At 38.7% G+C, this 24706-nt stretch overlaps 1 protein-coding gene across 12 annotated transcripts in view; it reads right to left on the bottom strand.

Annotated features, from left to right (window-relative positions):
- The window catches only part of LOC108431811 (R3H domain-containing protein 2), a 70849-nt gene that overhangs the window by 5130 nt on the left and 41013 nt on the right, over positions 1 to 24706 (bottom strand). For 8 of the 12 annotated variants that reach the window (XM_037535050.1, XM_017705187.2, XM_017705186.2 and 5 more), the window contains 15 exons: positions 24444 to 24503; positions 22165 to 22305; positions 21542 to 21650; positions 21320 to 21415; positions 20790 to 20839; positions 18562 to 18615; positions 13288 to 13520; positions 12276 to 12490; positions 11825 to 11926; positions 9428 to 9706; positions 7584 to 7713; positions 4166 to 4326; positions 3901 to 4058; positions 3664 to 3764; positions 1316 to 1461 (listed from right to left, as the gene is read on the bottom strand). In XM_037535050.1, the coding sequence (XP_037390947.1) occupies positions 1316 to 1461; positions 3664 to 3764; positions 3901 to 4058; positions 4166 to 4326; positions 7584 to 7713; positions 9428 to 9706; positions 11825 to 11926; positions 12276 to 12490; positions 13288 to 13520; positions 18562 to 18615; positions 20790 to 20839; positions 21320 to 21415; positions 21542 to 21650; positions 22165 to 22305; positions 24444 to 24503 (2035 nt within the window). The remainder of the gene's footprint in view (positions 1 to 1315; positions 1462 to 3663; positions 3765 to 3900; positions 4059 to 4165; positions 4327 to 7583; positions 7714 to 9427; positions 9707 to 11824; positions 11927 to 12275; positions 12491 to 13287; positions 13521 to 18561; positions 18616 to 20789; positions 20840 to 21319; positions 21416 to 21541; positions 21651 to 22164; positions 22306 to 24443; positions 24504 to 24706) is intronic. The other 4 variants (XM_017705191.2, XM_017705194.2, XM_017705192.2 and 1 more) reach the window with 4 other exon arrangements.

Genomic DNA, 24706 nt, shown 5'->3' with positions numbered 1-24706 from the left:
TATAAAAAATAAAGATGTACATAGAGTGGTGCTTGAAAGTTTGTGAACCCTTTAGAATTTTCAATATTTCTGCATAAATATGACCTAAAACATCATCAGATTTTCACACAAGTCCTAAAAGTAGATAAAAAGAACCCAGTTAAACAAATGACACAGAAATATTATACTTGGTCATTTGTTTATTGAGGAAAATGATCCAACATTACATATTTACAGTAAACCGTACGCAAAACCTAGCTTTACTGAAGGTGCCTGTCAGCCTTTTAACTTTCAGCTAAGGTTATCAAACAAAATCGCATTCTTATGCTGGGTATGTTTGGTACTCTGGGCAAGCTAACATGCAGCTTAGAGAGATCATGCTAGTTTCTTCAATTTGAATAGAGCATACAAAGGCTCTCTGAAAGCTAACAGCTCCCCCTTGTGGAGAGCTTTAGGCATAGGTGGCCAACAGATTGGTAACTTGCACATAGTACACTGTACTAATGTTTCATCTTTTTGTCTTCATATAGTACTTAGATTTGGCCTTTTCACTAAAAATAAGAGCTTGTATTTACTTGTGAATTACTTGTCCTTTTAAAGCCATTTATTCAAGCATTGGTAAGTAATGAATAATAAAAATAAATAATATGTTACTTTAGTATATTTATCCTTTGGATTAGGTTACACACTTAATTTTTTTAAAAGACAACCTCAAACCGTTACCGGGACACGTTTAAGTAACCCCCCAAATCCTGCTCACTAATACAAACAAGAATTACATCTGTGCCCCATTGTTTTCACAAAACAACCATATTAGTAGTACTTTTATTTACATGTGCTAGAACTCAAGCTGTGAATAAGTTCAAAACAACTGAGTGCAGCCCTCCAGACTCTGTACTGGAGGATTTCTAAATTGTTAATTATCCTTGGCAAACCTACATATAAAGTCATATGCAAAGGTTTGGGCACCAAATTACATGCTTTGTTGATTTTCTTAGTGATAAATTAACACATTCTATATAGAAAACAGTGGTCTGCACATTTTAATGCACAATTACTGTTTAAGTATAAATGCTTTTTTGTTGGGGGGGGTGTACAAAGTGGTCTAAGGATTATGGCACATTTCATATTTTATTTTTTTCCCCCCTAATATGTTAAACTTAGCAAACCAACTGGGCACTAAAATTGACAAAAATGTAAAATGTTTACAAAAACAAACAAAGCATTTAATTTGATTGGAGATGTTCAAATGATTGCATACTAAGCCTGCTAAGCCTGGCAATCTCTATGGCCAGAAAGTTATGTGTGTACACATGAGTTTTTTTGTTTGTAATACCTGTGGGTCAGACTTGCTGGGTCTCTGCTCCACGCTGTAATACTTGCAGGGATTCCACTGCACCATGGGAGGATTCTGGGTCGACTGTGGCCCATTTGGAACACTCAGCTGCATCACCATGACACCTGGACCAGGGGGTGGCACGCCTGAACACACACACACACAAATACACACAAACAAACAGTGATATTTCACTGAACTCAAGCACCAGTTCAGAGAAAATCTGGTCCAAAAGTTTATTGCTACGTGCCCCAATTCAGTCACATTGATCGTATTTACTGTAGACAGAACACCGCTGTATTCACCAGAAACTGTCTGGATATTAAAAACAGGTGAAGCAAGCTGTGCTACTGTGCAGACGCTGCTTTATACAATTTTTATTTGACTGCCTAAAATATGACAGATAGTGTACAAAGACACAATTGAAAAAAAGTCACACAGGTATCAGTTTCATCAGACTAAAGGGGTGAAAGGTAAAAGTAGTTATTTGTGGCAGAGATCACAGCAATGACCACTATTACTTCATTCACTTTAAAAGGTCAGCAGATGTTGTACAAAAGTTCACAGCAAGAGGTTGTACAAACGATTTATACAGCGATCTCAGGCGCCAAGAGTCAATAGAGACTGATTTTATTCTGCTCAGAAAATGAGTTCAAAGTTTTTGTCTTAAGTGGACTGTCGTGTTGCTCGTTTCTAGGCTCCATCATGATGATTGTCAAAGCGTCAGATATTTCACTCACATTTCAACAAGGGAAAAAAAAAAAAAAAAAAAAAAAACTACAGATGGCTTACTAATCATAAAATCAGAGTTTCACAGACAGTGTCAGAGAGCAAGTATTGTGAAGAGAAAATAATAAAATAAAATAAAAAATTTTGGAGGAGAAAATACAACACATAAACAGGGACTCCAGGCAGTCCCTAGAGAAAAAGCGTAGATGTGTACAGAATCCACATGAACAGCAAACAACTAAAAGGTAAACAATATGAGCCAAAAATAGCGTGCCTGCTACACAAGATAAGCTGTGTTGAAATGACAGAACAACATTTCATTTTATTATCTACATTCATTACTCAGCTGATGTTATCTGCATTCATTCTTGGGAGTAAATCAAACACCTCGACAGCTCACTCTACTGGAACAATTAGCTTTTTTTTGTTAAGTAACAAAATACATGCTCTCAACAGGTATGTGAACTAATTTTATGAACAGATTTAGTTGGGAAGAAAAAAATGGGCTTTAGCAACATGCTTATGCTAAGGTTCTTGTGAGCTATTAAAAAGTTGCACAACACAATATAAAACAAGTATAACACACTATATTTACATAAAGGAGAATTCCACTTCAATATTTCTGCATTATTAAACAATTAAATGTAAACAAAATCATTCTGAGCTTTTTAATGTGAAATGCTGTGCTTTAGAGAAACTTACCAAGTCAGAATTGTGCAGAGTGGTAGTAATAGGAACCAGACGTCTGCCTCTAAAACTCCCTCACAGAAAGGTATTACAAGAAATGGCATATATTTTCAAAAATCAATTCATGGTGAAGAGGTATAAACAGGATGTTGTGAGGTAAAATAGTCCCCAAAGAAAATGCACCACAATTTTACCATCATCAACATTACATATATAAACTCAGAAGAAACATGTAGAATCACTAGTGGTCTTGGATAGTAAAGAAAATGGTAATATTTGTGTTGTAGATTCCTCGACCTCTGGATCAGTAAGACACTCTACAATGAACCACTCCACATCCAACCACTCTGATGACGTTGTTTACAAAAATTTTGAAAAATAAGTGGAATTATCCTTTATCTACTCTTAAATATGAGTAAAGATGTCATGCTTCACAGCTCTGATCGAATATAAAATTTTCACTTCTCCCAACTTTCTGTGATGCAGCATCACAAATACCAAAAGTATTTAAATACGGGCACCTATGATGGTTAATGAGTACTCAGGTATCCATGCATTCAACTAATTCTCAACATCCCACCATGGTCAGTGTTGGAGACTGCATGTGTTTGAAGTCTGTGTAAATGGAACGTTGCTGATGTTTTGGAAAAGTCTCTCCAACTGTTTGAAACAACTACTCATTAGAAGACTGTTTTAAATGAGCTATTTGTGTTACACACAAAAAAAAGAAATGATTACAACTACAAGTTTCTTTAAATTATCAACTTGTGAGCATGTACATTACTAATATGAACTGATAGTGATAATGTAAAGTGCTATTGTGTGGAACATGCGCATCAGGATACACGTCAGGTTGTGATTACTTATATGGCAATTAGTCATCAGCTAAGATTTCATGATCATGGCATGATCAACAGGCTTGGTTCTGCTACCTGAATACTGCTGTTGTATCTGCTGAGGGTTGCAGGGGGAAGGAGACTGGGTCATCTGGTACTGATCTGAGCTGGGAGGCTGCAGGTAGCCCACAGATGGACTAAAACACAAACACACAAAAACACTCTGTAATTTTAGTTAAACATTCTGGTTACTTTGCACATCCTCATATAAACACGTCACTGCCTAATTATACATGTCAATTATTAGGTGCTGTGTATTGTAGTTTTTGTTACCTTGTGCTGTTCTGTTGTGCAGGAGTCAGGACACTGTAGTAGACTGGCATGGGCGCAGCGGTTGGCATAGCACCCTGTACAGACTGGCTGACTGGCACCATGACAGGCTGCTGGTACTGCTGCTGCACCACAGGTTGGCTTTCATTAGCTACAGCCACCTGAGGTCAGCGCAGGAGCATTACACAAACACATATCATTAAACAATTACAGACACAGGCACATTGCAGTGTATTACAGTATAAACATGTGTAAATAAGCACACTACCTGATAGGAGGGCATGGGTGTGTACTGGACCATCATGCCTTGCATCTGTCCGCTCATGCCTGCACGCTGAGTGTTCATTATACTGGCACTTTGCGGCTGCTGAACTCCCATCATGCCCTGGTATGCTGGCTGCTGACTAGCCATCATGGGCTGGAGAGGAGCTGATTAGACAAATAAAAAGTGGGAGGCACAGGTTTAATTGAACACCTCAGCATACCACTGGCCACAGCATCTGAGTGGACATGAAAGAAAAGAAAAATAAAGACTAAAGAAAATTCCTGGTCAGACTAAAGAAAGGCTAAGCAACATAAACAGGCATCTTATTACAATATATTTTTTCCTATCAATCAAGTTCCATGATTACTAAACAAACTTAAATTAGTAAAATCAATTTTTGACCCTGAAGAAAACAAAAAGCATGTTTTTGAATTTGGAGACTTCTCCAGTGGAAATGTGCAACATTTTCTTTGGGCTTTGGGCCCCTTCTTCAAGAGGATTAATCTGATGATTGCGAGCTGAATTCCAATGAAAATGCCTCATATGCGTATCGCCAATATTGGGAAATAAATTTGATCATTACTGTTAGCATCTTACTGCAGAGGCATACATTACAGTATTGAGGGTACAGAATACTCAGACATACTGGTTTAACAAATAAAAAAGGAGGTGACTGAGCAAACTAAGTTTCATGACGAGCAAAAATAAATCTTATAAATACAATGAATGACCACTGGATGTTCTTTTCCAACAAGACTAGGTAAGCCTAGTTTTGTCAGACTGACAGGCTGCACATTCTCTCCCCTACAACTTCTGGTAAATAACACCAGGGGGGGTAGCAGATATTTGAGGGGGTAAGTGAGGGGGACATAGTTGTCAGTACATGATACTCCTCAAACCCCACATCCCACACTTGTAGGTTCAGTTTTACTATTATAAAGCCTGTAGCATCATGTGCATTTTTACAGTCAAGCCAATTTAAGCGCTTGGGGTAGCCAAATCCAAACATAGCCCACAGGGGAGTTAACCAGCTCACAAACATATGGCCGAAAATTAGCCTTTCAAAGCTAGTAAGACTGAAATATTAATTTAATTGAAATTGCAATTTGCCAGAGTGCAATTTTCAACTGCAAAGCTGCAGTTTTCTACAATCGTAGCCTACATTATCAAAACTGTTGCCTTAAGTTTTAAGTGGAAAAATTTAACTGAATAACACAGAGCTTGTGGATAAGCTATTCAGAAGCAACCAAACCTCCATGTGTTGTGACAACACAAGAACAACTACCTGGCAGTGGTCAGCAATCAGCAGTCAAGCATCAAGCCTGAAAAGGGTCATAATACAGACACATCAATACCAGTGCTGGTATTGAGTATTGTGCTGATACTGTGCTCATGTACATGTAAAATTTCAATGATATCAACATTCCGATACCAGCTAATCCTGTGTGATGTAAGCGGAGTGTCCACTTCCGTGCTACTGAACAAACGACTCAAGCTGGCACTGAAGGAGGCTCTGCTCACATAGAGAAGCATTACTGACTCTGCGGTCAAACACAAAGGTCACTTTAAACATTCTGCCTTGCCATATTCCTGCCAGTCCTACACTGTGATTTAAGCCCAATTTAAACACACAATCACAGCCACTTTCCAATATGGGTGGAGACACGCAGGCCAGCCAAACTGATGCAGACATTTGCTAGCAAGGTTCATTTGTACGACTTTATTCTGTTTGAACAGAATAGTGAGGTATGAACACTAATATGTCTTTTTTGTTTGTAAAATAGGCACAATAAAAGTAGTCACACAGTCCTACCCATAAACAGCACTGCTCTCAGTGTTTCCGCTCAGTGTGTATGTTATTTTGAAACAGCTTTATTTGGAATGGTTTATGGACTGTGCATTTTTTACGTTTAAGTTTATAAATAGCCCATAAACGGTGGACCATTCAAATGTACGATTTCATATACAGCTCAACCAGCCAAACAAAATACTTCCGATGTAAAACTTTACAAGCAGGCAGATGTGTTGGCCTCAGTTGTGCTGTCACTTTGCTACAGAGACTGACAGAAAGATATAGATCTGTGTGCAAAACTGAAATGCACTTTACTTACAGCTGTACAGAAGCGTTTTTCTGACAAGGAGCACAATCTGCTCTTCTCCACTGCAGCACTACTCAAAACAAGGTAACTAATATAGCAGTACTAGCTCATTTATATCATTTAGTATCAGCTAGATTTGAATGATTTAACAACTACTTAATTAAGTAGGTAATTCAGTATGTATTATGGTATCGGACGAAAAATGTGTACCTCATACTTTGGAAAAAAGACGCTTCTCCAGTGGATAATCTGGTCTTTTTGGCCAAAAAAGTGTTAAAAAAAATAAATAAACAAAAAAAATTCACAATTTAAATTGCAGTTGCAATTTTAGTTAGGAAAATCTTAATTAGATAAAATAAGAAGCTAACCTATCCCTGACCATCCCCTGGGGACATTACTCCAAAAATATTCCATTATAAATGACTACTTTTCTCAATCTGTAACTGGATCACTTATTACTTCCAGGATGTAAATTGCTTCACATCTACTTTAATTTCTAAACCTCAAATAAATGACTATCAATCTTAAACAGCCAATCTCATATCATTTGAAGGCATCTCTCCATCTCATAAGCTAAATCCAGTGTGAGAAGGTGAAATTAAGACAGCATTAGCTGGCTGCTGAATGGGAAAATTGGATACTTAACTGACCACTTAAACAGGAATGCAGTATTAACTCATTGGAAGTTCCCACTTACCTCGGCATTGCTTTGTTAAATAAATTGTTAGTGCACCATTTTAGGTAAAAGGTTACATTGTTTTCTACTTGATATTCAAATACTTTGAAAATCAGAACAAATGCCCATTCCTAGTGATAAAACTCTACTACTCTGCATTTAAGTTGCCCCCCCCCCCCATTTCCCTCACCTTGCTCTCAGCTAAGGCCAATTTAATATGCTCAAATGGTTTAAAAAGGGCAGACCCAGAGCCACTAGAGCCCTCTCAGCTCGCATTAAATTTTCTGTTGGCTCACAGCAACCCATAGTATAATATTTCAAGCAAGAACACACACCCACATGAAACACCCTTAGCTTACCTAACGATACCATGAGAAGACACGTCTCGAGTCTTCTTCTATTGGATGAACAGCAACTGGAAGTCTAACTTAGGGTGCATTACTGCAACCTACTGAGGGTTAGCTAAACTTACGCACATGCATTTCAACAAAGTTGTCAGTCAGTCAGTCAGTCAGTCAGTGAGAAAATCAGCCTCTTCCTATGAGTTATTAACTCTGTATTCAGTTTGTGGTGTGCTTATGTAGTATATTTTATGCATTATGAAGAAAGCAACATCTAAAAGAGTAACGTAATGTGAAGAACTGACCAGAGGGCTGCGCTGGTGGGGGGAGGGGCTGAGAGCGCTGAGCGGGGTACGACACCTGGTGGGATATGGACCTGTATTGCTGCCCTGAACTTGGATACTGCCCACCAGCTGAGTAATACTGCACCTGGATCTGAGACAGATACAAAGCGGGATACACACATACACATACACAGAGAGAGAGAGAGAGAGAGAGAGAGAGAGAGAGAGAGAGAGAGAGAGAGAGAGAGAGAGAGAGAGAGAGAGAGAGAGAGAGAGAGAGAGAGAGACTTGCTGAAACATGCCTATGTTGCACGTTAATATCTCAAACCACCCACGCTCTTCACACACTGCTGTTCTGTTTCACAAGAGTGAAACACACAAAGAATTCTTACTTTAGACATCTCACTAAAGGTTATGATTATGGCATTTTGGTGTGGTTTGAACAGGATACTCCCTCAGTGCCAAAGACATTAGAGCAGCTCTAATACTCAGGATACTACAGAGAGCTCATCAAGACTTATACTGCAAGCACCGCTGCTGCTTTAGGGAGCACAGCCTGTTTCCAGTGCAGAGAGAGGAACATACATACATACATACATACATATGCGCTTGTTTCTACACACAGTATTTTGCAGAAATCCTCCTGTTTCAAGTTTTTTTTTTTTTTTAAATCAGTCACGCCTCAGAGGTGACAACACCTCTACAATTGGATTGTGATTTTGCTCACATACACACAGCATCAACGCTTTCTCACAGGAATCACACAGTTGATTATTCTCACATGCACTTCATTATCTTGCCAAACAATTCTAAGACTCCATGTTCCCAGTTTCTCTCCTTCACTGTTAACAAAGCGTGAGACATTTTGGGTGACACTTGGCTGAGCCAAAAGTCAGAAAAACAATGAATTTCCTTCCACAGAAACTAACACTGCTAAAATCTAAAATCTTTCCAATTATCTATCCTTTGTAGAGTATGATTTGCTTTATATGTACAATCTAGGAATCATACTATCTGAAGGACAGATAGAGTACAATTTCCTTTATATTTACAACCAAGAAAACCCTGGATTCCAGCTCTGAAAGTGAAAGTATCAGTTTACAGTTTACAACATCTATTTGGTATGCAAATTAGCTGGGCTACTCAAATGTGAAACTTGCATAGCTTTTCATCTTTGTTCATTTCTTTGTTCAATATACAATAAATATTATTATCAAAATGTTTCTGCTGTAAGATTTTAAAAGTAATACCAGGGCACACAGTTATTCTATATTTTGTTATTCCATTTTTCTGTGTTCCGTTATGATTAATTTTTACATGATAATTTTTCCAATCTCTCTTTAGCTCTTAGAATTAAACAGGCTGTTTTTGTTAATGTGTATTTAATATTAGTAAATGAGTTCTGCATATGGCTGGCTGCATATGTAAATATGTTGTTTTTCATAACCTCACAGAACCAGTGGGGAAAAAAAGCGTTGTTTTTGCAGCTTAGCTTCCATATACAGGCTGTGTGGACTGGGACTTCACTGAAGGTTAAGTTAAAAAGCAAATAAACAGTTTTTTCCTTTCCCCAAATGTGGTCATCAATCAAAATTACTTGGTCATCAATCAAAATTCATGAAATTCATGACTACATTACAGTCATAACTGCAGTGCAAAACCAAAGAAGTAAACTTTGAACATAAGGCACATTTTGGCTGATTAAATACATTTGGGGAAAAAGGAAAACTGTGTAAATTTAAATTTAATTAACAATTCACTGGGGTAAGACTAAACATCTGCGCTGGTGTGAAACAAATGGGTGAACCAAACAATATATGTTAAAGTAGAGAGGAGGTTGTTACGTATTGAGCTGTGAGTCATACCTGCTGAGGTGGTGGAGGGGGCTGCATGTATCCCTGTGCAGGAGGCGCTGTTTGCAGCACAGGCTGGGTAGGGGGCGGAGGAGGTGGAGGGGGATGTGGGTGAGGCGTGGGCGGCTGGTAACCGGAGGGTGGAGGGGGCATAATGTAGCTTGGCTGTGGTGGGGGATGCTGCGACAGGACAGCAGGAGGAGGCTGGTAGAGGCTGGTCGGCTCTGGAGCCTCACTGGAGCCCTGACGGCTCAAAGACATCTGCCCAAAGCCTGAAGTCAACTCATCAGCCTGAGACAGACAGAAAGGTATGAAAAGGGATTGTAAATGCTCCAAGTTGTACTTTTTTCAAAAGATGTTCAGATTATCACATTATGAAGTTACATGGATAAACAGACACACAGAGGGAGCATCACAATTTTTAATATTAGATGTGCTACTAATGTTGCTCAGTTGGATTCAGAATCATTAAAAGCCACAAAGCTACATTTCCATCCTGTTTGTCATCTACAGTAACAATCAACGGTGTGGACACACCTTGTTTAGGTGTTTCATAATTTTCTTTTTTCCCACATTTTAGAATAACAGTGAAGATACACTATTTGGACAAAAGCATGGGGACATCCCTCCTAATTATTGGGTTTGTGTGTTTCAGCCATACCCATTGCTAACAGGTGGATCAAATTAAGCACATAGCCTTGCTGTCTTGACAGACAAACACTGGCAGTAGAATGTGTTGTAATAGTGACTTTAAACATAGCACTGCCATAGATTTGCCACCTCTGCCACATGTCAGAAACTTCTGTCCTGCTAGATCTAGCCCGGTCAACTGTAAGTACTATTACTGTGAAATGGAAGCATCTAGGTGCAACAACAGCTTTGCCACGAAGCCATAGACCTCACAGATTAGGACTGCTAAGTGCTGAAGCGCACAGTGCCTATCCTCTGTTGAAGCACACACTAAAGTGTTCCTAATTGCCTCTGGAAGCAACATTGGCAAAAAACTGCACATTAGGAGCTTCATGAAATTGGTTTCCATGGCCGAGCAGCTACACACAAGCCTAGGATCAAAATGCACAATGCCAAGCGTCAGGGGAAAGGGTATATAAAGCACGCCGCCACTGGACCCTGAAGCAGTGGAACCTTGTTTTGTAGAGTGATGAATCATGCTTCTCTATCTGGCAGTCTGATAGATGACACTGGGTTTGGCAAATGCTAGAAGAACGTTAGCTGCCTGACTGCATTGTGCCAGGTGTAAAGCTTGGTGGAGGAGAGATAATGCCATGGGGTTGTTTTTCAGGGCTTGGTCTTAGACCCCTTAGTTTCAGTAAAGGGAAGTCTTAATGCTTCAGCAAACCAAGACATCTTGGACAATTGCACACTTCCAACTTTGTCAGGACAGTTTGGAGAAAACCCTTTTGTGTTCCAGCATGACTGAGTCCCTGTACACAAAGCAAAGTCCATAAAGACATGGCTGGGCGGGTTTCGTGTGGAAGAACTTGACTGGAACACACAAAGCCCTAACCCGAACCCCACCAAACACCTTTGGGATGAACAGGAACAGAGACTGCAAGCCAGGCCCTCTTGTTCAACATCAGTGCCTGGCCTTACAAATGCTCTTCTGGATCAAAGGGCAAAAATTCCCACAGACACACTCCAAATTCTTGTAGAAAGCTTCCCAGAAGAGTGGAAGCTGTTACAGCTGAAAAGGGGGGACCAATTCCATATTCATACCTATGGATTTAGAATGGGATGCCATAAAAGCTCCTGTAGGTGTAATGTGTAGGTGTCCTAATACTTTTGTCCACGTAGTGTATGTAAAATACATATAGTTGCATAGCCCTGGTTAAACTGCATGTTTTGTCTAAGTGGAAAATAGGTCCAAATATCTACAAGGAAATAGATTTTCTTACAGTTTGCTATGCATTTATCTGAGTTTAACACATTGAGGAAAAAAAAAAAAAAAAAATATATATATATATATATATATATATATATATATATATATATATATATATATATATATATATAAAAAAAAAAGAACATACAATGTGCCATTACTTTTGCACAGACCATGTTTTAAGTTTTCTCTTAATTTGTTAATTCAGTAAATAAACTGTAATTGTGCATTAAAATCGCAGAAGTGTTCGCACAACTTTTCATATGACTACATTAGCCTAAAAATTATTAATAACAAGGACATACAGAGCGAGCAAGCGAGAGCAAGTAGAGAGAGAGAGTAGAGAGTAAGTAAGAGAGAGACAAAGACTGGAAGACTGCAGGCAAATTGTTGCACTGTTAGAGAACCTGTCATACAGCTAAGAAGATCTTACGATCTAGGGAAGAAGATGAAGACACAGAGAGGAGCAGAGAGGAGACATGATGAACAGCAGGAAAGGATATTAGTACCATGTTATACTGCTGAGAAGGAGAAACAGGCAGGATGACCTGAGGGCAGGAGGGACTGGAGTATGAGACAGGCTGTGGAGAGGGCTGCAGGGACGCCACCGGCTAGAGAGGGGTGAGATAAGGAGGGAGAGAGGGAGAGAAAGAGAAAAAGAAGAAGAAGCAGGAATAAAAGAATGGATATTAGCAGAGGGAAAGAGATACAGAAGGAAAGTTATAAGGTGTAGCTGAGAAAGCCGAGAGCAGAATGAAACAATTTATTTGTTACCATACTGAAAATAGGCTATAGCCCTGTTACTCTATACTATATTCTGTCAGAAATATATCTGGAGATGTGAACCACAGCTAGTAATGTTGATAAAATGAAATACTAGATGTCTCCTTGACTGTGATTAAAACCTAGTCGTTTTTATTTTTAAAAATAAATAAATAAATAAAATGACAATCCACTCACCTGTGGTAGCATGTGGTTGTGGTTATGGCTGCTGATGGGGTGCTGTGGGTGGGTATGAGTGTGACTGTGTGTAGGGGTGGGCAGAAGGGCGGTTTGGGGAGGTGGTGGGGGCGCCTGGTTTTGTGGTGGAGGGACACTGGAGGGGCAATTAGAAGGACAGGGCAAAAGACTGCGCCCCTGCTGGGGGCATGCCTCTGTGGTGACAAGAGGAAGACCTACAGATCAAGAAAGAGGAGATTCAAATCTATTAAAAAAAGTTACAGTTTGCTTATTAGCCCAAGTCATGCTGAATGTTTTACGTAGGAGACACAGTGACTTAAGTGATTAAAAATCACAGATCCTGTCAGTAAATACAAACCTATAATGTCCAAACTATGTGCTCCAATGTCAGTAAAGATTATGGCGTCTTTTATTTTCAGTTAAATAGAAATAATCCCAGGTTATGCTAATCCTGTGCTAATTGCCCTGTCTGTAAATATCCCCTCATATCCGGTGGAAAACATGTTTTCATCTGTTTTTCTTAAGTATAGATGCACTCAAAGAAGCATTTACTTGTATTCTCTGTAACCCAAAGTAAGCACAAACATACTGTCCTCCCTGATATGAACAGCATTAAGGCAGAAAAACAGACTTCATGTGATAATGCTGTCTGTTTGCTGTAACGCTAGTGACAACATTAATTTACTTGAAAACGGCGAGATAGATGGTTGAGGAAAACAATTTTTTTATTAAATGTTGAACGTATTTTGTAAATTTGTAAGCAGTAAAATATTGTGGGTATGAAAATGTATTGCATTTTGTCATGAAGGCAATGCATAAACTAGTAGTGAAACTCTTATTTGGAATTTACAAATTGGACAAAATTGGAATTTATCTTATGCAATTCGGTCAAAAATATTACAGACATCCTATGATAAAACTACATTATCCCACCTCTCTGTATAAAACTACTCCCGCCCACGCATTATTTATGACTGTAAACTACTATCAAAGTGTGTGTGTTCATGCGTACCTGTGCGTGAGCCCCTGGCACTGCCCTGCGAACCCTTGCTACCCAGACTGTCACCACGTGTGAGGATGGAGATGCCGCTGAAGCTGCTGGCCTTGGTGACGGGCGGCCGCAGTGTGCGGTTTGAACTGTCAGAGTCTGTGCTGCTCCACGGCCGGGGCTCCAGGCTCTTCATGTCACTGTCTGTGCTGCTCTGCCGACTGCTGGACGCCCTGCTCGAACTCTCTTTATTGCCCCTGCAGGACAGCAGGACGTGGGATGGGATGAGAGGGAAGGAGGGAAAAGAAAAGAGAGGGAGAGGACAGAAAGAGGGGAACGGACCTTATTTGTAAAATACAGACGAGAAATTTAAAACATATTCTTCATCTCTAGAAAAACGCACTCAGATCACAAATTCCGTTATCAACTTTGGAAAGAAAACAGAAGAAACACAAAAATACAAACAATTCACATCTTCACACAGACATACACACACCACTGCAAAAATAAATAAACAAATAAATATGTTACAAAAAGTTTAATGAGTAACAATAAAAATAAATAAACAAAATACAAGAAGTCATATCAAAGAAAACTCTGAAAACAAGACAAGGCCCCGATCACACGAAACACTTGGAAAATGCCCTGCATTACAACAAGCCACAGACAACACAAAATAAACAACCAATCACACTCAAACAGAAAACACAAACGGGGACACTAGACTTGGACTTGTCTATTAACACATCAGCTCATGCCCTTTGAACATGAAAAACAGAAACAGCACAATGCAAACAGACATACTCTCAAACACAAAAACACTACCATGTTGTTTAACTATTAGCATACACACTCATTTTCTGTGTGCTACGCTGTCCCTCTGGACAGGATCAGCTGCCAAGAAAACCAATCACAATCTCATTTTTATCATCTCATTTTCATAATCCAATATTTCACTTAGTGTTCTTTCACATCCAACACTTCTGACTATGATGCTGCAAACGGAATTCCAAATTTGGCACAGTATGTGAAACGTAAATAAAAACAGAATGCAGTGAATAGTACATTTTCTGAAAAGGATACAAAACATGTTTTATTGTATGAACCTTCTTTTGTAAAGAAATGTTCATTTTAAATTTGAAGTCTGCAATATGTTCCAAAGAAATTGAGACAGGAGCAGGTTTACCACTGATCAGTTTTAATTTTTTGTCACTCTTCTGTTATACAAGTCTTTAGCTTTGCAATAACAAAGGGCCTTTTTGTGATATTCTGAGTTAAAAAAAATACAGGTTTTCAAATTCGAGACAGTTCTGGACTGCAGGCAGGCCAGTCTAGCACCCGCACCGTCTGACCATGCAGCCATGCTGTTTTAACACAAGCAGAATGTGTCTGGTTGTTGTCTTGTTGAAATAACCATGGACGTCCCTAAAAAAGCTGGCACTAAAAGGCAGCATGTGTTGCTCAAAATGTGTTTAGGGGTACCAGTGCTTTCACAGATGTGGACGTTACTCACCAATAGCACCCCCATACCATAACTTCACACTGGTAACAGCTTAGATGGTCTTTGTTTTCTCCTTTGCCCCACAGAACACAACATTTTGTGGATGCAGGGATGGATGCTGTTTACGGACAACAGCCAAAGTATTCCTGAGCCCTAGTGATGATATCTGTCATAGTAGCATATCACTAAGGGATATTCACAGTAGCAGTTTTCATCCTTGTTCTTTATGCACAAAAGATTTTTCCAGATTCCCTGAATCTTTTGATGATGATAAGCAACACAGATTATGAAATGCCTAAAACTTCTGCAATCCCTGGCTGAGAAACGTTATTTTTAAACTTGGCTTTTTTAATGCTAGTGGTGAGCATCAATCGATCCTTGCTAATAAGGATTCAGGTTTCCTGAATGCTCCTTTTGTATTCAAGCATGAGTGCATCACCTGTTGTGAAAAGTTCAAAACATCTTAAGGTTCTTAGTTATACTGCAGGCATCAATTTCAGAATGAATGTATCTACTAAACAATGAATTTGATCAGGTAAAACATAGATTCATAAATCACTGCTTTCTTTTTTATTTGCATTTTACATACTGTGCCAACTTTGCTGGAAATGGGTTTGTATTATTTGCAAAAAAGGTCAATATTACCATGCTTAAACACAGGTTTCAGTGTGAAAGCCACCAGTATCCAGGTAACTGAATTACTGCATTATTCAGTAGCACTTGACTGAAGGTTAGCATTTATAAGGCTAAACAACACCTACATAAGCCTCTCAGCACAACTGACATGCATACATACACACATACATACTGTGCAAAAGTCAGAGGCTTTTGTTTAATTTCCAGGCAAAACATTAAATAAATGTTATTCATTTTCAGCATCAGGGGAAAAAAAAAATACAGTATTGTACAAAGGTGAGAATACTTGCAGTAAGTGTTTATTAGAAAAACAGTATTATTAGAATAAACACAACTAACATTATAATAATAAGAATTACAGTTTACATACATCAATGTGTTTGGTTTAGATAAATGTGCTTAGGTGACTGAGACTACTACAGTAGTACTATAGATTTAACAGAAAAGTATATGGATGTCTTCAATGAGTACAATAACAAATCTATTTAGCTATGAGTATTTAGCTTGTCTGCACCCAACTATCATTTTCCTTAGTTGGAATCTTAAATCTTAAAATCAACCAGTTATAGCTGTGTCCTTATAACAAAAAGCTGTTCATAAGCGAGATGCTGACATTCTTTCCTGTCAAAGAAACACTAACCTTCACACAAACAACTAACCAAAAACACCTTAGCTGCCTTGCCCAATTTCTCATGTGAGGCTAAAACAGCTAAAGGACATATTTCATAGAAGACTGGAGTTTAAAAAAAAAAAAAAGATTCAAATTATAAGAATACTACATCATGCCTTTAATGGCTGTTCTGACTGGCAATTAAATATATGAAAAAATGTTTTTGACTTTTGTTCAGTCCTGTAAGCCTATCGCCACATATAAAAGCGTAATCCAGCAACATAATAAAGGCTCATTTCAAGGTTATGTCAGTTTTCATTAAAAGCTTATGCAGGTGTCATGTAGTCTCACTAATAGTGCCCTTCAGTAAAGTGCTGCTCATCATTTTTCAATGATCATTTTTCATCAAGCTTTCTAGCTTCCAGATGGTTTCATTTTCCAGTATCCTGTACGAACAACACAGGCCAATAACAGTGATTTATTGGATTTATTTATTCATTGAATGAAGACACTTATTAAAATCTGTTTTCAGTTCTTACATGGAGAACACATTCTAAGCTTTCTAAAAGCAACCTGCAAACATATAAGAATCACACTTACCTGAAAATACTTCACAAAACCTTGCTTGTGTCTATTCTAATGCTGAAACTGACCATAACAAAAGCCAACAATCTACACTGACAGCTCAATGAATGACATGTGGAAACAAGTAATAACAGTAATCAGCCCAGAAGTACTGGGACTGACTCACTGCTGAGATGCCTAGTGTTGTTATCAGGATTCTTAGCCAAGAGAGTGAAGTACTGATGACAGGTGACTGGTGACTTCCTAACACCACTATATGGTAAGTAGTGGCGGTGGAAATAAGTTTGAAAGGTCAGAACACAATGACCCAACAAAACCACACAAATGAAAATGTACCCATGTGTGACTGTTGGAAGATGCTAAATGCTCTCCCTCATTCACCATGGTTCATTTAGTTTATCTGTTCCTGAACAACTGGCAACATTAGAAACTACTGCATTGTAACCTTACAGAAATGAACGTTATATTTCTCCATAACGTTAATAATGGTGGATGCAGTCCCTGTCTCTACATTTTAGAAATGTTTATTTACTGGCATAAGTATTTGCAGATATGCACAAAATTGGCCCACAATTCCCATATCAGTGCATTCTTTGCTGGGTCCAACTGAAAGTTAATACTTTAACAGGATACCATCACCGTACTGGAAACTACTGCCGTGACTTGGAACAGAAGTAAATGTCAAATCTGTGTGTAATGAATTAACGTTACCACCACAGATCATATTTATTTTATCCATTTCTACCGTGAAACTGTACATGCTCCCAGCAGAGCTCACAAACCCGAAAATCAGCATTAATTTACTGATGATGTAAGCTGTTACAAGTGTACATTGAAAAATGGCTGTGGCAAAAAAGATAATACATGTTTTAAAAGGTGATTAGACTGTTGTATTGGAAGTGTTCGTAGTCAAAATCATTTGTGTGAGTGCATGTTATTTTTTTTTATTTATTTATTTTTTTAAAGGTGGTGTAGTGGAGTGAATATTTGTGTCCATAATTAATGGACATGCTATTTTAAGCCTACTGCCTGGACAGACCAATTCTGAGATGCACTTACTGCAGACACACAGAGAGAGAGAGAGAGAGAGAGAGAGAGAGAGAGAGAGAGAGAGAGAGAGAGGAGGGGGGGGGGGGGGGGGGGGGGGGGGGGGGGGGGCAAGCTAAGGGGAGAAGCGCAAAAAAAAAAAAACTTGATAGAGAGAGTGCAGGCGGGAGTAAGAACAAGGGGGAGATAGCAAGAGCGACTGAAAAAGAAAGCAAGAGCAAATGAGACACGGAATGAGAGGGAGAGAGCAAGAGTGAGCAAGAGTAAAAGTGAGTGGGGAGACAGAGAGCAAGCAGGCAGGAGAGAGAACAAGAGTGAGAGAGAGAGAGAGAGAGAGAGAACAAGAAAGAAAGAAAGAAAGGGAGAGAGCGAAAGTGAGAGTGAGTACAAGAGTGAAGGAGAGAGACAGAATTTTTGCCCTTGTCTGCCATGCACTCTCTCCCTCTCTCTCTCTCTCTCTCAACAGTGAACTGAGGTGGTAACTACAGGCAGGTCAATAATCTAAGATTTTATAACATTTTACAAACAAATAAAAAACAGAATTCTATGAGAATGACAAGAAGACACCCCACAGACTGCAATAACCCCAAACATGCGTCAGGTAGCAGAAGACTGTTGCATCACCGTACAGCAAATGACAATTCCAGAACATTCCCCACTGCAACCATAGCAACCAGGCTTAGCCTGGTCTCACATACACACACGCACACCCACCCACCAAAGTGCAGGTGCATATCAGGGTGCAAGAATGGTTATGACTGAAGAAGTCCCCCCCCCACCCCCTCAAAGAGATTTGGTTCAAATCCACATAGCAGCCATGCACGGGCCCTCTAGCAATCCCCACAGTGCACCGAGCCGACGCCAAGCAACACACGGTCACCACGGAGATGCGCATCGTGATACACAGCACACTCAGTACCTAAAAATCTGCCTCCTCTTATGGGAAGAAGAGGAGTAGCCTTCAGTGGACAGTCTGTGGGGTCACATTGGGAAGAAAAAAAAGGCTGAAAGTTACTGTACATGTGAGGTGGAGGGAGTGTGTTTGTGCAAATCTAAAAGGGGAAGAAGACAGAAAAGGAGTCCACGGGCCAACACCAAGGCCTGCTTCCTCACACCACGACCGAGCAAATCTAGGCTTAGAGTTGAGTCTGGATTTGTTCGATCTGGTCACGAAATGCAGGCTTTGAGCAGGGAAAAAAAAAAAAAAAGAATACAAATTAAGCAAAAAATTTCCACTCCCAAGCTAAGTGTTCATCTCTCTCAGCACTCCTTCACCTTCTCCTCATCCTATCTCTGCAAAAGTGCTTAACCTTTAGAATCAACCTTCCCAACTGCTCTACAGGGCATTTAGGATTGAAATGCACAGCTGGTGTATACAGTACATACTTGGTACTTGGCTTAAAAGGGGAGTTCCACTAATTTTTCTAAATGTAAGTAATATTCGGCGGCCGAGAAGTAAACAGTCATTTAGAGTGGTTACACAAAAATGCTCCATTCTAAACAAACTTTATTTATTTATTTCAGTGGTGGTGATGGGAAGCATTGGTCACAATGTCTGTAACACAAATGAGCCATTTATTATGTGAAACCACTAGTAAACCTACAAATGTCTGAGTTTTTATATGCAATGTTGATGTTAAAAGAGCAGAAAACCTGAAAAAGTTTTCTTTGATTATTTTGCCTCAACACCCTACATGTATCTCTCTACCCTAAATGAATTCAAGAACATAAATGTTGAAGGCCAAACAGTTTTCAAACCTATTGTAAAACAATGTCTTTTGCGTCTTTTATCTCATATCATTTCATTAAGTTTGTAAGGGAGCTTTAAAAGACAAATTCTTTAGACATCAGTAAACAATTCTGGGTCGGTAAGGTTCTCTAGAACACACATCAAACAATTCTGATTGACTATTTACAGCTTAATGGTTTAGTCATAAATATATATATATATATTTTAATTCAGGGGAACTCCCCTTTAACAGAGTGAACAAATAAATAAATGCATTTAAAGCCCCAGGGAACCTACAATTGAGTCTTTATTCCCCCAATTATGTTAATCTGTGGTTTGTGGGCAAACACCCCACATAGGAAAGTTATTCATAGGATCTACTTTTTATATGTCCAGCAAATGACCGATGCATTCAATGCTCCACTTTTGGGCAGCCCAACTATTATGTAAGCTTCACCTTCACAAATCACAATGCTGATGTAACTTGGCCCACTTCTTACAGCTTTATCAAAACTAAGTGTTGCTCACTGCCTCACTCTCTGAGTCAGAGAAATGTAATGAGCGAAAGATAATGACCAAACAAAGGCTAACCAAGCTAGCAAGCCACCTCCTCTGTCTGTTCATTCATGTAGTCATTCCTTTATTCAACCTTCTGTTCAGGGATGAGCAGAAATGCCTTCTTTGATGCATCCACACATAAAAGGTGGATGATATTTAGTGAGCATGACACAGCGGTGTCTACAACACCACCTGCATATGTAGTACCAAATTTATTCATTTCTCCCTGCATGCACAGCACAAGCAGGAAAGCAGGCAGGAGGCTGGACTGAGGGATGTAAATCAAGCATGTACATGTAGGTTAAAATATTAGAACCACACCAAGAAAAGGTTCTTAGATAGGTATTATCAGCATTTTTTTATTGCTTATTTTTTCATTCAAACTATGCTGAATGAGTAACTTAACACTCAATTTTAGCAGATGCAAATATTTTTGATATTTTACAATATTTTCCCTGGGACTTCAATCATCTAGCATAAAAGGTGCTGAGTCTGACAAACATTTGACAGTTTTAGTGCTAAAAAGAAAAAAAAAAAAGATTCAGATTATGGATTGTGCACTACACTTGACACTGAGAGATGTACCCACATACATCTTGTAGGATCATGAGGTGGGCACACATTATGCCAGTGACACACCAGCAATTTACTGTCAGTGGGCAATGCTGGTGAGAGGTGCAGTCAATGTGAGAAGCAAAACAGACTGTTAGAAATAAATCCATAAAGAAAACCCTACTGTCAGTACTACATCTAGAGGTGCAGTTGTTTACATTGCAGGTATATTATTAGCTTTAGAAATGTGCCAAATAAAAACACACTGACTCAAACCAGCACTGCTCACCAGTGTAAGTGTATCTTACCTGTTGTCGTTGATGTATCCATTTTGAGAAGACTGTGAAGAAAAAAACACCTACACATTACGAATAGCTCCACAGCTGAGCTGAATCCCCAAACACTTGTTTACAAATATATCTTTACAAAAAGGCAGCCCCTTCACTAATTTAGCGATTTGCAGAGTAAAAATCAAACTGTTTCAATTACACTTTAATCAATGCAAATATCATGACAAACCAGAATTTATTTATAACATGAAAGAGAAAACTATAAAATTGAGATTGATAGAAACTTCCTCTTTAAGGGTCTCTAAGAATCTCAAACGAAATCCTAATACAGTAGACTAATGATCTGGGAGCAGGTTTCTGAGCTCCATCAAAGCACTTAACAAGATGAGTAATACAGTGTACATTAAAATCATAAAAATTCTAATGTTCTATAGGAGTTCAATGGCAATGAAGATCTTTTCACTGCTGCACATTATCATGCATTCATCAGTTGAATGGAATTGGGTGGCACTGCCTTGTTTTCTCATGCTCCAGTGGCAAGCACTTACTTCCCGAGCAAAGATTCTATCTCGGACCCGCTGATACTCCTCTTCTCTCTCCTCAATGGACTTACTGCGACGGCCATCCTGGAGCGGAACCCGGATCTAAGAGATGTACAGGTAGGACCAGAGAAAAGACATCAAATTAGATGATGATAGAGGCTGAGACACACACACATATATCTATATCTATCTGTCTATCTGTCTATCTATATATCACTAAATGCTCACCTGATTATCATCTTTGTCCATGCTTGCATCATCCCTCTTCAGGATAAATTTCTTTTGGAAATCCATGTTCCTCTCGTCCTTAATGTGCTCAGAAAACCTCTGCTCAGGGCTGAGAAAGAGAAAGGTGAGGGAAAGTCAGTGTGATTCATGCAGTATTAGGGCTGAGTGTAGCACCTGCGTTTTTACCTTACAAAGCACTTATGTTAAATATTAAACTGAATGACTCTGAACCAAACTGCATACACAACAAAAAGAACCCATACATGTAAAAGCCCCTAATTACAACACAATATGTTCTAATTATATAAAATTGATACAGAGAAATATTCAACATTGCTAATAAGGCAAGGCATGTTTGTTTATATAGCACCTCTCATACACTGCTGGCATCCAAGTGCTTTACAAATAACAAAATACAAATATATTGAAAAAAAAAAAAGCCCAGTAAAAGTAAAAAATAAGATGTGGGCAGTCATTTACAAAATATTTCTCATATATTACAGCTATGGAGTCTTTATTTAGAACCCAACAAATTGTACAAGCCTGAGAAAAAATGTTATAAAATGAGTGCCCAATGAAAACCTAGGGCATGTGTTGCCTGGCACTGAGTGGATTCCCCTTACATGCGCGTGTTGCTCGTCTTGTTGATGATGACTGCTTTGCCAGTTTGGTCCACATTGTGGTCCATGCCGAAATAAGCCGCGACTCGATGTAGCAGCATGCGATGGTAAGAGGTCATCTGGGGGAACTTCTTATACTGATTACTGAAAAATAGATATAATAAGCAAAAATGCTAATGCTACCACCATTAGTAAATTTGACAAATACTTCAACTTGTAGCTTGCAATTTACTGAATCATTACATGTAAACATGTCTGGCTGTAGGGGCTATTTGGTGTTTTGGTCAGTATATGTTCCACCGTTCGAAAAACCTTAATATATTTATATAGATGCCTTAATGTTTGGCTATATACAGCATATATACTGTGCAAATGCCAAAGACTACCCTTTTATTTATTCAGTTTCCACTCAGAAAGTGCTACATACTCATTTTCAGCATCCATCATTTTTTCAGCCTTTTTCTCTATTACAACTTGTAGTCTTTTAAAGAGACTTTCTTTCAGTTGTTCAGATTAGTTTCATGAAGTTGAATTTTCTGCTTTTCAAGATCAGAGTAATCCAAATGACAAATTCAGACTCATCAGTCCATCAAACTTTACTCCACATCTTGGATGTCCAGGCTTTTTTGCCAGGCTTAGGGCTAATGACCTTTTGTCAGTAACAGTTGTTTCGACAACAACACATCCTTTCAGACTCAGTGTTCTCACAGCAGAAGGACGGACAAACACCTGTCAATTTTTTCAGATCTGAAGCAAAAACGGAGTTTGATTTCCCACTTTCTTAAAGATAAAATCTTAAAGTACTGTTTATGGTGAGTTTCATTACACTTTAAGCAATTCTTGTTTTAAACTTGTTTTCCACTGATGTCCCCCATTCCTGATGCAAGTGGAGTATCTTATATCTAATTACAGAAACTGTCTTTAGCCATTTTAGAGGTACAAGAGAAAGACTCGTTGAAGTTAGTAATTAGTGTGAACATTATCTGTTTGAAGGGGAACACAATGACAGTGACACCTTTGGAAACTGCCTTTGTTGGGAGAATACAGCTGTAAAGTGTTCATTTTAAGACTGAAAGGATGGAAGAATTAATGTAACAAGGCTGCACAAAAGTAAAGAGTGATTAAATAGTAACAGATATTATATCATACTAAGTTACAAAGGTTTCAGTGTGAAAGCCTCCAATATCTACTAAATATATTGTAAATGTATTTCTGTTTCTTTTTCTGACACAGAAAATAACTTGTACTTAATGTTTGTATTGACTTAAAATTCATTAAATGAAAGTGTGGTCTCTGACCTTCCACCGAGCTGTAAAACAGGTCTATCATGTGCAACAATTACAGACGCAAAGCTTCAAGTAGCCAACAGGGGGCAATAAGTACCACATTCAAGCGGCCATGACAGACAGACAGACACAACCTCAAACTTAACATAGAGCTCTCAGTCATACCAAGTCACTTCATTTTCCAAGCACCATCATCTAGAGTGACTTTTTTACCCTCCGAGTTGTTGCTGTTCGGATTCATTTGAAATCACAGCTTGTCGATTCCATTAAACCACTCTGGTTTTTAAAAACAACCTTTATAGACAAACTTAAAGGTAAAAGCAACTGTCACAAAAAGACATTACTTGCTTTCTGCATGTCTCAATACTTTTAAGGGTAAGAACTTTTTTTCCATGCAGAGAGCCATTAAAATAAACTCTGGATGAAGGCAGCACTGATAAAAGAGGGAACCATTTTTCGCATTTACTTTCATCCTTTTCAGACAGCTACAATTTCGCTGTTCCTGAAATTACTCCTTTGAAATTACCACTGGTAAATCATTCTAGACACTATATAAAGTTAACTAGGGTACACATAGCCTTTCTGATGGTGCATTTTAAAGGATAGGGAGAAAAGGTGCCACTGATTGTCAGTACTATGGCTTCAATCCTGTCAGATGATTTGCAGCAGAGTCCTCTGTTTCCTCTTTAGAGACCACAGTGAACAGAACTGTTTAGGATATATTTATATAGATGTCAAGTAAATTCAATGTAGTCCACATATTTACACTTCCACATCAATCACCAGAACATATTTTTTTCTAAAACCACAGTGAGAATTCTTGTCTTGTTTGGCAGCACAGTATTTCACTGGGGGTCTGTTGCTAGTTTAAAATAACTGCAACCACCCAGAAGTGACAACTCTATAGCTGATGGAGACTGTAAGCTTTCCAGGTTTGGTGGGGGGGGGGGGCTGGAGTCCAGGTAAACAAGATGACACACAGACACACTCACTCACTTGTCATCATTAATGAACTCCAGTATATCTTGTTCCAGCTTCAGCAGCATCATTCTATCCCTGTGACATTGGGAAAAATATGAAAAGACAGTAGAAGAATGAGAGAAAGATATGAGATTTCAAGTGAAGGAGTAGTATCAACTACTGTTTATACTATTTATCTACATGCATGAATTAGTTAAAGCTGCAAACAAGCACGTCATATTTAGTGTGGGTACAGGATTTTAACCTTTAATAACACTCATTATTTTGCATTAAAAAAA

Source organism: Pygocentrus nattereri, chromosome 26, assembly GCF_015220715.1.
Source record: "Pygocentrus nattereri isolate fPygNat1 chromosome 26, fPygNat1.pri, whole genome shotgun sequence".
Classification (NCBI taxonomy): Eukaryota; Metazoa; Chordata; class Actinopteri; order Characiformes; family Serrasalmidae; genus Pygocentrus; species Pygocentrus nattereri.
Note: the sequence above shows the minus strand (reverse complement) of the source record. Positions and strands in the feature narration are given on the sequence as shown.